The sequence below is a fragment of the Colobus angolensis genome, unplaced genomic scaffold, assembly GCF_000951035.1.
Source record: "Colobus angolensis palliatus isolate OR3802 unplaced genomic scaffold, Cang.pa_1.0 Scaffold103, whole genome shotgun sequence".
Classification (NCBI taxonomy): domain Eukaryota; kingdom Metazoa; phylum Chordata; class Mammalia; order Primates; family Cercopithecidae; genus Colobus; species Colobus angolensis.
The window spans coordinates 5982186-6000204 of record NW_012111253.1 but is presented as its reverse complement, the minus strand read 5'-3'; the positions used below and the strand labels follow the sequence as shown (position 1 = coordinate 6000204).

The 18019-nt window shown below is 39.0% G+C and overlaps 1 protein-coding gene across 1 annotated transcript in view; it reads right to left on the bottom strand.

The window, feature by feature from the left end:
• Positions 1–18019, bottom strand: part of USP9X (ubiquitin specific peptidase 9, X-linked) — a 154875-nt gene that overhangs the window by 65307 nt on the left and 71549 nt on the right. The window contains exons 15-19 of the mRNA XM_011942716.1: positions 7413–7500; positions 4047–4389; positions 2665–2760; positions 2022–2233; positions 4–244 (exon numbers count right to left, since the gene is read on the bottom strand). Coding sequence (XP_011798106.1) covers positions 4–244; positions 2022–2233; positions 2665–2760; positions 4047–4389; positions 7413–7500 — 980 coding nt within the window. The remainder of the gene's footprint in view (positions 1–3; positions 245–2021; positions 2234–2664; positions 2761–4046; positions 4390–7412; positions 7501–18019) is intronic.

Below are 18019 nucleotides of genomic sequence, written 5' to 3'. Positions count from 1 at the left end.
TACCGATTTATCTTTTAAGTTTAATTGTCCAATCAACTTTCTATCATCTGCAGGATCTATCAGCTCACCGCCCACAAAGAGCTCAATTTTTGTGTGGGCTACGTTGGCTTTAATACGATTGAGAATACATCGTCGTACTGAACCAATTGTATCATTTGTATGAGACCATACCTCCAAGTCATCAACCTGTCTGCCCTGGTTTGGAAATCGAACTACAAAAGAGAGGTGTTTACCACGGAATGCTCTAGGGGGAAAAAGAAAGACATCATCATATTCAGCAGACTGAAATTTTGTTGCTAAGAAAATAATGCCAGGGATTTAACATTGAGTATTTTCTTATTAAATAAGAGGATGTGAATTAAAGATACTTAATATAGCTTGAGAATCCCTTATATGAAATGTCTGGGACCAGATGAATTTTGGATTTCTTGGATTAGGGATACTCAACCTGCATTATTTTCAGTATCTTGAAAATAAGGCCAGGCACAGTGCCTCATGCCTGTAATCCCAGCACTTTGGGAGGCCAAGGCGGGTGGATCATTTGAGGTCAGTAGTTCGAGATCAGCCTCGCCAACATGGTGAAACTCCCTCTACTAAAAATACAGAAAATAAGCCAGGTTTGGTGGTGGGCACCTGTAATCCCAGCTACTTGGGAGGCTGAGGCTGGAGAATCACTTGAACCTGGGAGGCACAGGTTGCAGTGATCCGAGATCACACCACTGCACTCCAGCCTGGGCAACAAGAGTGAAATGCAAAAGAAAAAAAAATATTGCTCCTTTTAACTACAAATATAAATAATATTTAAAAACATAATCATATTCTATTATTGTTCGTCTTATATCTACGGTTGCAGAAAATAGGGTGTCTACTGAAAAGAAATTAAAACAAAGATTTAACGCTTATTTCTATGCTGTAAAAGCTCAACTCATTAAGACTATTTTTAAAAGTAAAAGGTAGGCTGGATGCAGTGGCTCATGCCTGTAATCCTACTACTTTGGGAGGCCAAGGAAAGAAGATCCCTTGAGCCCAGGAGTTCAAGACCAGCCTGGACAACATAGGTAGACTCTGTATTAATAAAAAGAAAAAAAAAAAAATTCAAAAAAAGAAGGTAGAGTTTACCTTTTACATTTAAAAGGTAGTTTTACATTTTGTTAAAAGCATCAACAAAAATGCCACAAATGCACTTTTCTGGAAAAAAGGCTTTGTATCAAAATTCACTCCAAAATGCTATTTATATTGGTATAGTATCTTTTTTTTAAAGTAAAATATAAAATAAAAATCACATTCAAGAAGCAACTGTATATAATTTCATGGTTAATAAAACTCTTTAAAAAAAATGATGGCACTGACTATACAAAACATCCCAAAACTATAAACACCATTTAAAAATATTTGTTATACTGCCATGCAAGGCAGCTTTTAAGAGTTCTTTACAGGCCAGGCACTGCAGCTCACGCCTATAATCTCAGCACTTTGGGAGGCCAAAGCAGGAGGATTTCCTTGAGCGTAGGAGTTTGAAACCAGCCTGGGCAATGTAGTGAGACCCCACCTCCACAAAAAAAATTAGTCAGGTGTGGTAGCCTGTGCTGTAGCCCCAAAAACCTGGGAGGCTGAGGTGGGAAGGTCACTTGAGCCCAGGAGGTTGAGGCTGCAGTGAGCCATGATCACATCCTGGCATTCCAGCCTGGGTGACAGAGTAAGATCTTGTCTCAAAATAAACAAATAAACAAAAACACTTTAACTGCAAAATATCACTGCAACACTTAATGAGCAATAATGTCAAAGACAAAAGAAAACTAGAAAACAACTTGAGTAAGAATGCCTCACCCAAAAAAACCAAAACAAAACCAGATGGGAGAGTGGGGGAGGTTATTAAAAAAAATTATATGAAATGAAAATGTTTTTAATGGACAAAGACAACAATTTTCAAACAATAAAAATTTCTGCTCTCCTTTTACCAAATGGCTAGGAAAACATCAAATAATTAAGAATTAGCACCAATAGATTAGTGATTCACAAACCTTGACATAGGGAGAATTGTTCTTTCCTCATGATAATCACTGTCACATTCATTTATATATTCCCTTAAAACAGTTAATACTCGAACCATTCGAACAGCTTCCTGTCTTGCACAATTAACACTGTCTTTGTCACCATCTAAAACACACAACGTGTCATAGGAAGCCTTCAGACGATCAAAACAAGACTGAATGAAGTCTTCATGGATCACCACCTACAAATATCGGGCCAAATAAACACAGTTAAAGTTGCTTTAAAACGTAAAAATCAAACATTAATCCAATTAAAGATGGCAATGGCTAATTTAATCATAGTACTCAATTAACAAGTCATATTTAAGTAGAGAATCCATATAATAATAAAATGTATGTTTATTAAAAGGAAGCTAGCATTACATAAGTTAACAAATATAAATTAGATAGCCAAAAGTGAACTTCAGGATTAGGTGTTAGCATCAAAATGAATTCACAAAGACTTTCTTTGCCATTTCAACATGTAATAAATAGTTATATTAAAAATGACCCAATCACTTCAAGACAATTATCAAGGCAAGATTCATTTAGATAGTATTTTTTCTCTTTTGTATAAGAGAAATGTGGGCTGAAATAATTATATACGGAAGTTTTAATGCACATCAATCCTCACCTGATTGACTTGTAGTCTTGGACCAAGGTTTGTGTATATCTCTTTGAGGAGATCTATAGCTCTGCTGGCAATATCATCATTACTCTGAATCACGACCTGGTTTCAAAATGATAAAAATATTCACCCCTTTCAACATATATTTTTTTGGGCATTTAAATTCAAACCATATCCTCAGTTATCTTAAATACACTATTCAATTATTTAATGGTAAGTTGACTTTGATAATCAAGTAAAATTAAGTGAGAAGCACAGACCAAAAGAAAGGATAATAAATACAAAATGAAAGTCTCTGAAAAAAGTAATTTGCTTAAGAATGAAAGGTACATTTTTGTAAAAATAAAATATGCTTTGACCACTATTATTTAACCCCATAATTTAGTATCTTGATAACCAAGTCAGACACTCAAGAAGAAATTCAAATTAGTTGACAAGAAATAAGAGATTACATGAAACACAGTTTAGCATAAAGGACTACTCTACCCCCAGTTTCTATAAATCTTTATCACTTATCTAATTACATTAGTGGTTTCCAAACTATGTTCAGAACCTTAGAGGACTTTGAGGAAGTCTTTCAGTGTTGGCCCCTATAAAAGGGTTGGGGAGGGGAAAGGGGGTAAGCATGGGGAGACCAAGTAAGAAAACATATTTTTCTTGTTCAATTCAGTATACATTTTGTAGAGTGGTGCAAATTTTGATTTTTAAGATGTGTTTCTGCTGTTAAAACAATGTTGAAAACCACATACTTAATGAAAAGCTTTTAAATACTCAAATGCCACAGTAAACGTCTTTATCTATGGTTTGTAGGAAAAAATTTCAGACATCCAAACAGCAATATAAACTGCTGTATAACAGGTCAGACTTTTAAAGATAGGAATAATATACTAGTACTATAAAAATAGAAAGATTAGCCTTAAAAAGATAGTATTTTATTCCCCCAGGTATTTAAAAATATCACAAGGTAAACAGTGCCAATAAAGCATATACTCATAATCTATACTAAACACAAATCCTCTCTTCTGTCCTCTATTTTAGCATTAAACATTGAAAAGGAGGAAACAGATCGACACTGAATGAAAAACTGGGACGGAACAATATCCACAGGGGAGGAATGGAAGATTTTTATGTTTAGTGCATATCTATGGAATACACAGATACTAAGTTAAGACAAAAGGAACATCAGTGGCAGGAGGAGGGAGAGGAAGAGAGAAGAAAAAGCCCACTGACAAGTGATATAATAATAAAAATGAACAATTACTAACTACACCAAATTCCTGAGACAAACATTACAGTAAAATACACAATTTATACGTGAAATTATAATTCCTTATGTATATGAAAAAGTACATCAGACACTGTTCACAGAGTTCCTACTTTTGACTTACCCTCCAAAGGTAATCTAATCCTATTAACTCCAAGTCATCCATCATATAGGCTCTCCTTTTTGCTACTAGTTTTCCTTCTCGACAATTCACAGCTTTGAAGAATCGCTCAAAACACTTCATTCCATTTTCAGTTAACAGAGAAGGATCAAGCTGAAGCACATTACTTTCAAAGAAGTCCTTATTAATATCAGGATCTAAGTCTGGTTCATCCCCCATCAATTTGGAATACCACTTAAAACAGGCTTCACGATCACAAAGGTAAACTGCATTCTCAGCTAAGCATTTCCATATTTGTTTTGCCTGAGGAGCACATAGCCACAGTTGGCCATCCTTCAATAAAAATCTTGAAAAAACATAAAAAATTGGCAATTAGATTTATGTAATTTTTATCCTGAAAGGCAATCTATATTATCTATAAAATAATTTATCACCATTATATTTTAACTATAGATAAAAAGATATTCATTTTCAAAATAGCCTATTTTTCTTTTATCTGGTACTAAAAAAAATCCCCACTAGATATTAATTCAACAAGTACACACTGAACACCCACTTTGTGCCTGAAATGCAGCTAGCTGAATTATGAATAAAAGATTCGTTCCCTGAACTTTTAACCATTTAGTCTTTGAAACCAGACTTTTGGAAAGAAGGACGTTTAGTAGCTTGAGTTAAAAATAAAAGACCTTGGCTGGACACAGTAACTCATGCCTGTAATGACAGCACTTTGGGAGGCTGAGGTGGGTGGATCATCTGAGGTCAGGAGTTCGTGACCAGCCTGGTCAACATGGTAAAACCCCATCTCGACTAAAAATACAAAAATTAGCTGGGTGTGGTGGCTCATGTCTGTAGTCCCAGCTACTGGGGAAACTGAGGCATGAGAATCAACTGAACCTGGGAGGTGGAGGTAGCAGTGAGCCAAGACTGTGCCACTGCACTACAGCCTGGCTGAGACCCTGTTAAGACAGACAGAAGGAAAGACAGAAAGAAAGTCAGAAAGAAAGACAGAAAGACAGAGAAAAAGAAAAATGGAGAGAGAGAGAGAGAGAGAGAAAGAAAAGAAAAAAAGAAAGGAAGGAAGGAAGGAAGGAAGGAGAGAAAGAAAGAGACTTAGCATCCTGCTTATATGGCATCATTGAAAAATGAGGTATTCAATTAAGTAACTTTCACAAATAACTAATCCATCAATATTTATGAGTTAAAACTGCTTACATTTTCAAAGCTTTTCCATTTTTTTGTTTTATTCTAAAGATGGCATAAACCCTTCTCCAAATGAAAATCCCAGTTGGAATCTGATATATATATATAAAAAGTATAGCCGCTCCAGTTGCCGGGAGAAGAAAAAGGAAGGAAAAAAATCGGGAAACTTTCTACTGCTTGTTCAGAAATCTTCAAGGAACTTAACTCAGAAGCCCTAAAGCTCCTACATAAGTTTGAAAAACTACTGGGGTAATAAGAAAAGCACAGACTTAAGTAAAAGAGACCTAGTTGAGTAGTGCAATTCCATCATACACTGGCTGTGAGATTTCAAACAAGCTACCTTAAGCCACTGGAATCCTGGGTTTCTTATTGATCAAATGGGAGTAACACTTGTTGCACTGTGTTGCTTCGGAGTAAATATAAAGTGTCTGGTACAGGCCCAACACACAGCAGGCATTAAAGTCAGGCTCCTCTCCCTTGAGTTAGTTGCTATAGCTCACATACAGAGGTACTAACAGAGTAGAAACTACAATAGTTCCTCGGATTCCAAACTTTAAAATGGCAAAAGGGGTTGAAACCACTTTTCTGTTCTAGTAAACCTAAGGGACATATAACACATGCCAATCAGTAACGACTGCTTACTATGGCAGTAACTCTCAATGTGGGGAGGCAAGTCCTTCTATCCAGGTGGTTAAAAACAAAACATACAGAAAAAAAAACAATTCACTTTAAACCAGTGCCAAATTTCTTAAAATTTGGTAGAGGTTTTTCCTAAAATTAAAATCATTATATAGCTACTTAAAATTTTCTCCATAAATAAGCACAGAGTTCAATAAATAGAAATCCATAATTAACACAGCCCAGGACAAAACTCCCCAGAATGTTATTAAAATAAATGGGGCCAGGCGCGGTGGCTCACACCTGTAATACCAGCACTTTGGGGGACCGAGGCGGGAAGATCATGAGGTCAAGAGATAGAGACCATCCTGGCCAACATGGTGAAACCCCGTCTCTATTAAAAACACAAAAATTAGCTGGGCGTGGTGGCGTGTGCCTATAGTCCCAGCTACTCAGGAGGCCGAGGCAAGAGAATCGCTTGTACCTGGGAGGCGGAGGTTGCAGTGAGCTGAGATCTCACCACTGCACTCCGGCCTGGTGACAGAGCGAGACTCCGTCTCAAAAAAATAAAATAAATAAAATAAACTTCATGAAGCAGTGATAATCTGGGCATTTCTGTTAGCACACTTGTAATCTAAACAAGCTCTTTTGCTACATGTGGTTTTTTGAATTCAAAAGAAACCTCTCATAATTTTTTTTTTTTTTTTTTTGGGACAGGGTCTGGAGGGCAGTGGTGTAATCACAGCTCACTGCAACCTCCGCCTCCCAGGTTGAAGTGATCCTCCCACCCCAGCCTCCTGAGTACCTACCTGGGACTACAAGTGAACACCACCATGCCTGGCTGATTTTTGTATTTTTTTTTAGAGATGGGATTTCACCATGCTGCCCAGGCTGGTCTTGAACTCCTGGGCTCAAACCATCCGCTTGCCTTGGCCTCCCCAAGTGTTGGGATTACAGGTGTGAGCCACCGTACCTGACCATCAAAATTTGTAACAAAGGCACTCTGCACATCTGTAAGTGTATGATCACCAAAAGCTAAATATTGCAGAGCAAATCCAGCCCTAGACTACTTTTTATCTTAATAAACCTTTTCCCTCAAGCTAATCAGAAATGATATTATCAACACATGACTTTAGATTGCCTGTCAGCCACTGTTAGAACAAACAAGGCACCAGAGGACTCCAACCACTCTTTTGAGGTGCTGGTCTAGCAGCCTTTTGCCCCCATTTCCTTAGTGTCTATGATATCATTAAGTCAGTATAGTCCTCCTTCTGGTTGTGTCAAAATACGAGACTCTGTCCTTTAAAAATAAACATTATTTCCAGCATAAACAGGTATGAAGAACAGAAGTCAACTCTAAAGGTTAAAATGTGTTCTCTTAAAATACTGCAACAAAGTTAAAACTCAGCGAACCATTTTAAAGTATTTAGTAACAAATACAGGGAAATGTCTTATATGACTTCGGAAAAGGCCTCCCAACAAAGACCAAGCTATATAGTCTATTCATTCTGTATCCCTTAATGAGAGCAACATTAATTGTATAAAACAAACCTAAGGAAGTTAAGCCGTTCTTGAACTTCTTGAACATGACTGTATCTACTTCCCAGCCTCACAGTTTGTGGGTCATAATCTTCATGGTCTGCAAATTAAGAAAAACATCACGCATTACACACATGGATAACCCAAATCACTGCTGACTTCAACCAAAGAAATTAGATCAGTTAAAATGCCATTAATCCTTTATCATTGAGGCAACCTAAATTCTACCAATTGGTGGTTTCTATCCATCTTCTGTTTTCCCTACAAAAATACTTTCCTGTTATTTAACCAAAAGAAAATAATCTGTTAAATGTGCTATCAAAAATAATTATTCAGCAACACCCTTTCATGCAACCTTCACACACAATGAAGCAATTCATGATTGCAGCCTAAGACCGACCTAAGTGGTCTATGAACTGATAAGGAAGACTAAATTTTTTTCTTCAGGCCGGGCGCAGTGGCTCATGCCTGTAATCCCAGCATTTGAAAGGCTGAGGCGAGGTCAGGAGATCGAGACCATCCTGGCTAACACGATGAAACCCCGTCTCTACTAAAAACACAAAAAAATCAGCCGGGTGTTGTGGCGGGTGCCTGTAGTCCCAGCTACTGGGGAGGTTGAGGAAGGAGAATGGCGTGAACCTGGTAGGCAGAGTTTGCAGTGAGCTGAGATCTCACCATTGCACTCCAGCCTGGGCGACAGAGCGAGACTCCGTCTCAAAAAACAAAAAACAAAACAAAAAAAACAACAAAACTTTTTTTTCTTCAATTTCTTACCTGTTATACTGAAAGGTGTTTTCATGAAGAAAAAATAATTTTGATGTAAAAATAAATATTACTAATTTACACCTAAGAAGTGAGGGTAACACAAGATGGTACTCTACATGACCAACTTATACAATCATCACCATTACCATGTTAATGTCCAGAATGTGTCATTTTCCTTCAGCATTAATTACTGTATTTCCATATCAGATCCCAGACCCTTGGTATGTGCAAGCTACTGTTAAAGAGTCTATGTGAGCTCCTTTGGAAATCAGTAATCAAAGTCTTCAAAATACTGATATTTCTTCTCTGAATAAACTCTTGATGTGTTATAAAGATGGGACATTCATAATGTCTGGAAACATATTTGGTTTTGATGCTTTGGTAAAGAAAAAAGCCTCACATATTACGACCAACTACTTTCTAATTCCACGCATACTGGAATATGCAAACAGGCATAAACACTGTCTACTTCCATGAATATATATTTCATCAGACATTAGGACTTAAAGGACTACTTCAAGAGGTTTTCTTAAGAAACTGGAAAAAAATCAAGTTTTAGCTCATGCCTGTAATTCCAGCAATTAGGGAAGCCCAGGCAGTAGTATCGCTTCAGGCCAGGAGTTCAAGACCAGCCTGGGGAACACAGCAAGATCCAGTCTCAAAAATAAATAAATAAATAAAATGAGCCAGGTGTGGTGGCTGAAGTGAGAGGATGGCTTGAGCCCAAGAGTTCGAGGCTACAATGAGCTATGATTGCACCACTGTACTCCAGCCTGGGCAATATCAAGACCTTGTTTCTTAAAAAAGCGAGGCTTTTTAAAGTGTGGCTCACACCTGTAATCCTAGCACTTTGGGATGGCAAGGCGGGCAGATTACCTGAGGTCAGGAGTTCAAGACCAGCTTGGCCAACATGGTGAAATCCCATCTCTACTAAAAATAAAAAAATTAGTCGGGCATGGTGGCAGGCGCCTGTAATCCCAGCTGCTCCGGGGGCTGAGGCAGGAGAATTGCTTGAACTCGGGAGGCAGAGGTTGCAGTGAGCCAAGATTGTGCCACTGCATTCCAGCCTGGGTGACAGAACGAGACTCCGTCGCAAAAAACAAGAAAAAGCAAAAATTCTCTTATACTCTTTACCTGTATTCACCGTTGACATCTTCCTCCATTTGCTTCATTAGTTGCCACACATATAAAAAATACACACATACATGTGTGTGCATAATCTTTCTAAACTATTGGAGAATTGGACATATGTCTTTTTACCCTTAAATACATCAATGAGTATTTCCAAATAACAAGAAAACTACACTAGTAAAATACTATTATCATCTAACCCAGGGTTTCCATTATTGACGTTTGGCCAGGTAATCTTCACCTGTGCAGGACTGTTCTGTCTAGGACTATACTGTAGGTTACTTAGTAACATTCTAGGCTTCTACTCACCCCTCAACCCCAGTTTAAGACAGCTCCAGACATTGTCAAATAGCCACCTCCACTCCCTCCTGGAGAAGCACTGATTTAATTCATGGTCCATATTCGAGTTTCATCAATTTTCCCAATAATGTCCTTTTACATCTTTTCTACAAAGTCCAAGATTGTATTTGGTTCTCATGACTTTTTATTTTTTAATCAGCAGAATTAATCATCCTTTGTGTTCTCTGACCTTTTTGAAAACTGGAAGCCAATTTTGTTGAAATGTCACTCAATTTGGGCTTCCACGCCACTTCCTCATAATTAGATCAGTCTAAGCATTGTGGCCAGTAACACAGAAGGGAGGCAGGTTTCTCTGCTGTAAAGGTACTACTTTTCTCTTTGTAATTAATAAGTAATTTGTGGAGAGAGACTTTGAGACTATGTAACTATTTTGTTAAACTTTTATCCACTAGTTTTAGCAAACAACACACTTTCCTTTTTTTGTTTAGGTGCTAGCACTTTACTTATGAAGAACTGAGACTCTGCACAAAGAGTAGAACTTTGGAAGCATTCAACTGATAGCTAATCAGTAAAAGTCAAGAAATAAGATGCCTTTATGCTAAATAGGAATGAAGAGGCCCTCTTACTAAAGAGAAGCTTCCAAGCTGTCAAGGCATACACACAAACACGCACAACTGGTAGTTTTGTAGTAAATATTCAGTTCAAAACAAATACCTGGACTTCTTAGCTAGCAGTCAAATGAGGAGGATAATCGATTTTTGACTCATATTGTCTAGGTGGCAAGTATCCCACTGAAAACAGCAGGAAGAATTAGATGAGACTAAATTATTCAGATGTCTATGAAAATAGGTAGGAAGAGGTGGTGAATCATGGCTGAGACTAACATAAATTGGTTCTTGTCATCATAAACAGCAAGTTTTCTAGGGTCCATTTTAGAACTTATATTAAAAGTTCATTTAAAAAAAAACTTGGCCGGGCGCGGTGGCTCAAGCCTGTAATCCCAGCACTTTGGGAGGCCGAGACGGGCGGATCACGAGGTCAGGAGATCGAGACCATCCTGGCTAACACGGTGAAACCCCGTCTCTACTAAAAATACAAAAACTAGCCGGGCGAGGTGGCGGGCGCCTGTAGTCCCAGCTACTCGGGAGGCTGAGGCAGGAGAATGGCGTAAACCCGGGAGGTGGAGCTTGCAGTGAGCTGAGATCTGGCCACTGCACTCCAGTCCGGGCGACAGAGCGAGACTCCGCCTCAAAAAAAAAAAAAAAAAAAAAAAAACTTGAGTCATAAAGTACCATAAAATCCATCCATTTAAATACAATTCAATTTTTTTAGTAGAGTTGTATAATCACCATCACAATCTAAGTCTACAACACTTTTCTCACCCCAAGAAGAAACTCTGTACAAATCACCCCCTCCCCTTGTTCTTGCTGCTTAAGTCTGAGGCATTTCATATAAAAATGGAATCATGGCTGAGCACAGTGGCTCATGCCTGTAATCCCAGCACTTTGTGAGGCTGAGGTGGGCTGATCATCTGAGGTCAAGAGTTTGAGACCAGCCTGGCCAACATGGCAAAACCCTGTTTCTACTTAAAAAAAAAAAATTAGCCAGGCATGGTGGCATGTGCCTGTAATCCCACGTACTCAGGAGATTAAGGCACGAGAATCACTTGAATTCAGGAGGCGGAGGTTGCAGTGAGCTGAGTTGGTGCCACTGTACTCCTCCAGCCTGGGCGACACAGCGAGACTTCATCTCAAAAAAAACAAAACAAAACAAAACAAAAAAATAATGCAATATGTGCTATTTTCTGATGGACTTTTACCCACTTAGCATAATGTTTTCAAAGTTCATTCATGTTGTACAGATTTATGTATACATTTCACTTGGGTATGTAACTGGGAATGGGTAATATGATAAATTCTACGATTAACATTTTGCAAGGTGGCTCTGCCACTCTACAAGGACCATACGAACGCTCCAATTTCTCCATAGCCTCATCAATATTTACTGTTCTTTTTTGTCACCCTAGTAGGTATGAAGTAGCATTATCTCACTGTGGTTCTGATTTTCATTCCCCTAATAACTAATAATACTAAGCATCTTTTCAAGTGCTCATTGGTCATTTGTATACCTTCTTTGCAGAAATTTCTATTCAGATCCTTTGCATCTTTTTTTTTTTTTTTTTTTTTTTGAGACGGAGTCTCGCTCTGTCGCCCAGGCTGGAGTTCAGTGGCGCGATCTCGGCTCACTACAAGCTCCGCCTCCCGGGTTCCCGCCATTCTCCTGCCTCAGCCTCCCGAGTAGCTGGGACTACAGGCGCCCGCCACCTCGCCCGGCTAATTTTTTGTATTTTTAGTAGAGACGGGGTTTCACCATGTTAGCCAGGATGGTCTCGATCTCCTGACCTCGTGATCCGCCCGTCTCGGCCTCCCAAAGTGCTGGGATTACAGGCTTGAGCCACTGCGCCTGGCCGCATCCATTTCTTAATTGGGTTGTCTACTTCTTTTTCTCGCCTAGTTACCCTGGCTAACTCCTCAAGCAGAATGTTAAATAGAAGTGATTGGAGTGGACATCTTTTGTCTCATTCTTGTTCCTAAGGGGAAAGCAACCAGTCTTTCACCATTAATTAGTATCATGTTAGCTGTGGGTTTTTTGGGATACTCTTGATCAGGTAGAGGAATTTTCCTTCTATTCCTAGTTTGAGCCTTTTTATATTGAAGAGGTTGGACAAATGCTTTTTCTGCATCTATTAAGATGATATGTGGTTTTAGTAGTTTCACTATTGTTGGAGTATTCCACAGATGTCTGTCAGGTCTGTAGCCTGTTAGAAACAGGGCCGCACAGCAGGAGGTAAACCCAACCCCACCCCCACCCCCAGTCCGTGGAAAAATTGTCTTCCACAAAACCAGTCCCTAGTGCCAGAAAGGTTGGGGACCGCTGGTTTATAGTATCCAAGTATTTTTTTCCTGCAAATTTGGAACACTCTGTCTGATGTCACTTGTTTTGGGCCTAATTACTTCCTTTAGGATGTCTTGTAAAACAAGTCTTAGAGTAAAAAATTCTCTGTCTTTATCTGGGAATATCTTTAGCTTGCCTTCAGATTTTAAAGACTGTGCTGCTGAACGTAAAATTCTTGGTTGTCAGGTCTGTCCCCCAACCCCAGCCCTTTGAGTATGTTGTCCTATTGCCTTCTGGCCTCAATGTTTCTGATGAGAAGTCAGCTGTTAATTTTTATTGGGGTTTCCTTGTGCAGGAAGACTCATTTTTCTCTTACTACCTTCCAACTGTTCTGACTACAATGTGTCTCAGTCTGGGGCTCACTGCATTTACCGTATTTGCAATTCTTTAAGCTTCTTGTCTTTCATCAAATTTGGGATGCTTTCCGTGACTATGTCTCTTTCTGTCACTCTCATTCATCTGGTATTTCCATTACAATTAATATTGGTCCCCTTCATGGTACGCAATATTTCTGTGAGATTCTGTTCACTTTTCCTGTTCTTCAGATTGCATAATTTCTACTAATCTATCTTCAAGTTCACTGATTAATTCTTCTGCCAGTTCAAATCTATTGTTTAGCCCCCTTACGAATATTTCATTTTGGTTATTATACTTTTCAAGTACAAAATTTCTACATGATTTTTAAAATAAAAAATCATTTCTTTTTACTATCCTCTAATTTAGACATTGTCATTAATACTTTAAAAAATTCTTTAGACATAGTTTTCTTCAGTTCTAGAGCATATGTGTAATTCAAGTCTTTGCTGTCAAGTGTGTCTGCAACGCCCTCCATGTGGCCTCCTTCAAAGGCAGTCTCTGTGTCAGTCTACAGGTCACATCTTCCCATTTGTTTATATGCCTCAAATTTTTGTCATCAAAATCTGGATATGTTAGATATACAACCACAACCTGAATACTGATCTCCCTTCCCCCACCCATTTGCTTGCTTGTTTAGTGACTGGGCTATGACTACGGGAAATAGACTATAGTCTATTTCCCTCACAGTGCACAGCTTCCGACGGCTCTATCCAGATGTTTTCCTCCTTCTTTTAATCCTTTAGCCTGCCTACCTAGGAGTTGCCCCTGGGTCAATATAAGCCCCTTACTGGCCAAACGCTGTGCTTAAGCCTCCTTGACTAGTAGATTTTTACCCTTTACCACGGGATGTCTGTGTGGCTTGGAGGCTGCTATCACACCACTCAAAAAGTTTGTTTTTGTCCTATGTTCATTCGGAGACAAGTAGCTTGCATGTTCCCTTCTCAATCACTCCAGCAAGGATGCAGTCTTGCTGCAAGGATGCAATGATATATACACAGTCTTCCAGACTGCCAGAGATACATGTAATTTTCACATCTGGCTTCCTAAAGCGTTGCCCCTGAGTCAGGGTAGCTTATTATTCACCCAGTGCTCTGTTTGGTCAGAGCTGTATTTAAGTCCACTGTACCGGTGAGGCTTTCACCCTTTGCTGATGAATCGACATGAAGCTTGGGGAATGTTTTTTCTTTTTTTTTTGAGACGGAGTCTCACTCTGTTGCCCAGGCTGGAGTGCAGTGGCTGGATCTCAGCTCACTGCAAGCTCTGCCTCCCGGGTTTACGCCATTCTCCTGCCTCAGCCTCCCGAGTAGCTGGGACTACAGGCGTCCGCCACCTCGCCCGGCTAGTTTTTTGTAATTTTAGTAGAGACGGAGTTTCACCGTGTTAGCCAGGATGGTCTCGAGCCTCCCAAAGTGCTGGGATTACAGGCTTGAGCCACGGTGCCCAGCCTGGGGAATGTTTTCAATTTGTCCCATGTCCAGTTCTGACAGTTTCTGCTTAGGTGCAGCCTAATGCATACACGTAGCATTCCTGACCCCCAGGGTTGACTGTGATCACAAGAGGGCTTGTCTTGGCTATCTCCTTATCTAGATCTTTCTGTTAAACTTCTGGTTGCTCATCCTGTGACTTGCTGATACCAGTACAAGGGAGCCACAAGCACTTTCTTAATTCTTCATCACCCAAATCTCCATTTGTGATAATACCCTTAGGCATGCACGGCATGGTCTGGTCCAAAGAAAGATGGTCTCTTCAAGCACAACTGCTGAGCACAGCATCCTCACATCTTATCTTTCCATCTGGATAGAACATCTATGCTACTGTTCAGGAGATAGAGGGAAGACAGCAGCTAGCTTCTCCCAAAATGATATCCCTGCTTTAAGAGCAGGTGCTGGTGTTGGGGGTGTGGGATCAAACTATGATTTTCTCAGATTGCACTCCCTGACATATAATTTCCACCCTGTGAGCAAGCTAAGTTGGGGATAATCAGAGCCCCAGTATTCTCAGTCTGTCATGCCTTAAGTAAAGCATTTATCCTACAAGTAGGCACTGAGTGAGGTAAGAGACTCTCAGTTTTCTTGGACATGACTGCCTGGAACAGAGCTTCTGTCACATAGGGCTGAAAAGGATCAGAAATGCCAGTAGTCTGCACCTCATGTGGTCAAACTACAGCCCTAGACCGGCAGCCATGGGGAGAGGGAGCCCCTGCTTCTTAGTCATACCTGCCTGGAGTAGAGTTTCCACACAAGAAAGCTGGTCTGAACATGGGAGAACAGAACAAGTTGTGGCTCAAATGCTACAGACTCTTACTGTTTTGCAAATTTAACAGATTTTCTTGAGTGTTTTCCCATTTGCTATACTCCCTTAGGACAATTTTCAGGTACTCTAAATGACTATTTTTAATATTTATCTCCAGTTAAATGGTTGTTTTGTTAAGGCCTGCTGAACATTTTACTCTGCCATTCCAGATATGAAAAATCCTCACCCCCTTGGGTTTATTTTCATCATATACTCTACATTTGTTAGTCGGCATTTTTGTTTACATGAGTATTTTCATATTTTCATTACTAATTTTGACCTAATTATGGCCAGTGAAAGCCAACTCCTGTGTCCTTTTGACATGTCAACATGTAAGAAAAGTTGAACACTTTACTTTCTGGAATAGGATGGTCAAGGATCATGTTGTACTTTCCCTGTTCCAGGCCTGAAAACAGCCGTTTCTCCAGGAAGGTATAAATTGTTCACAAAATGGATAATATTTAATTATTTTAAAACCACACAGAAGCCACATAGACTTAACAGTACTTCATGGTTCATGTGTAGGAATGAGTCAGAAGTGAGAAAATCTAGCACAGGATCTGCATCCTAACATAGCACTGCTGGTGAATGACACTCATAAAGAAATCCTTTTGTGTGGAAAATGTTCCTAAAAACTGTTACTGTTGGATGGAAAAGACTGGGAAGAAGTAACAGAAGGTGGCAGTCCTAAGTAAACAGAGTGCAAAAATCTGACCTACAGTGAAGTTGGGTCGTCCAACTCTATCCAGAAACAAGAAAAAATGGTAAATTAAACTTTCAGTAATGACTATTCTACCAATGAGTTAAAACTTGAGTGAAAACTAAAAGGCGGTTTATACTTTATTGTACGCATATGAAAAACTTTTAAAGAATAATTTAAGTAAGCACCAGTGTATGAAAGCACTTGTAGTGAGAACCTGAGTAAATACTGTAGAGAATTTTACTAAGTTCATTCTTTTATCTAAATAATGTTTATAGGGGGGAAAATCAGCTAATCATGCTTACTGAGGAAATGTTTTTCCCTCAAAGCTAAAGATGCTAGTGAAGATAAAAGACAGGTAGGACAAACCATTGGTAAAATGGTTATCAGAAATTGACAATATCAGTGAACTGTGGAAGCCTGATGCTATTATGCCAAGTAACCTAATGCCTCATACCTAATGGGATTCATCTATCACTTTTATTATAGAGGCAAAAACCATAATTTACTTTAGAACTGCAAATTCAGAAATGTTACTGGATGATGCTACCACAAAAGTGATTTAATGTTGTAAAATGTTTAATAGAAGAATTCTACTAGTTTTAAAAATTATTTCCCCCCAACCCCATATTTAAGTATCTCCAGACTCATCAGTATTAATCAAGAGTAGTGTAATAAATTGGAAGAAGAAAAGGTACCAAGCTTAGGAGAAAGAAAAGGTATGATGTTAAAATTCAGAGGGGAATTTACTATGTGCCAGACATTATTCTAGCATGAATAACCTGCCCACAGTCATACAGTTAATATGTTTGGGTCATGTTTCAGACCTAGGCAACCCGACTATGCAGACTCACATCTCTCAGTCTGTAGATATACAGAAAACATAAGGAGGAAAAACTGAACAATGTAATCATTCCTGTGACAACGAAGTTGAGATGAGGCAGTAACTCAAGTAGAATTGTACTACAATGTAGCAGAAAAAACCCTAGTGAGACAGTAGGGTTCCTGACCTCTGACAATGAAATTAACCACCACATGCAAATGAAGTAAATAAAAATCAGCATTAAAGCACATATGGATTATATGGCTCTACTCTGAGGGAAGGCCCTCCTTGGCAACCATGAGGGCTTTGTACCACCAGGAAGAGATTATAATCATAATATACTAAACCCTACTACACATAAACCTCTTCTTTATCTCACTGATTTTGAGTACCTTTGGTATAGAACATAAATCACATGGCTGTATTGCCTTGATCGTTCTATTATACTGCTTAGAAGGAACCTAGGACTGAAATACTAAGATCACTGTCTGTTGCTCATCAGCTGCCTAACACTTAGATTGCTTGTCTAGCTCTATAATCTATTGGCCCCGAGGGGATAAATGGAAGAACAAAGAGTCAACACTATCACCAGGAGTATCAGAAGAGTTGCTTAATTTTTATGTTTATCTGAATTTCATTGGGAAATGTACATAAGTATTAAGCAAAAATCTGGTAATTCATAAGCACCAGGGGATTTTATTCAATAATGTCAAAAGCCTACTCCTCAAACAATGAGTATTATAAATATTCTCATTTTTAACATACACACTATGGGCTTCTGCAAATCCTACATAACATGTTAAATGAATGGTAAGTTGAGTAATCAGTGTGTTTAACTCCATCACTAACACTGGTAATACAGTATTTTCTTCTTATATACTGCTCTGGAAACAAACTTGAAACTACAAAGTATCGATGGGGAAACGGGCATGAATTTGTCATAAGACAGAGGAGGAAGAGTATATACTGAGAAGCCATCCCTACTCTTGCACACACAGACTGACATAACTGTCAGAGGGCAAAAGAGCACCGACACAGGGCTCCACATATGGCAGGCACTTATAATCGGGATCTGTTGAAATCACAGGAAACTTTATCCTAAACATGTTCAAACAATTTCACACTTTGAATGCCAATGTAAACATCTAGATTCTTATAGCCAGCCTCCCATCTCTACTCTTATGTTTTTTAAATTCATGGAGTCAGCTCCTCCTTGTACCTCTGGTAGAATTCAGCTGTGAATCCATCTGGTCCTGGACTTTTTTTGGTTGGTAGGCTATTAATTATTGCCTCAAT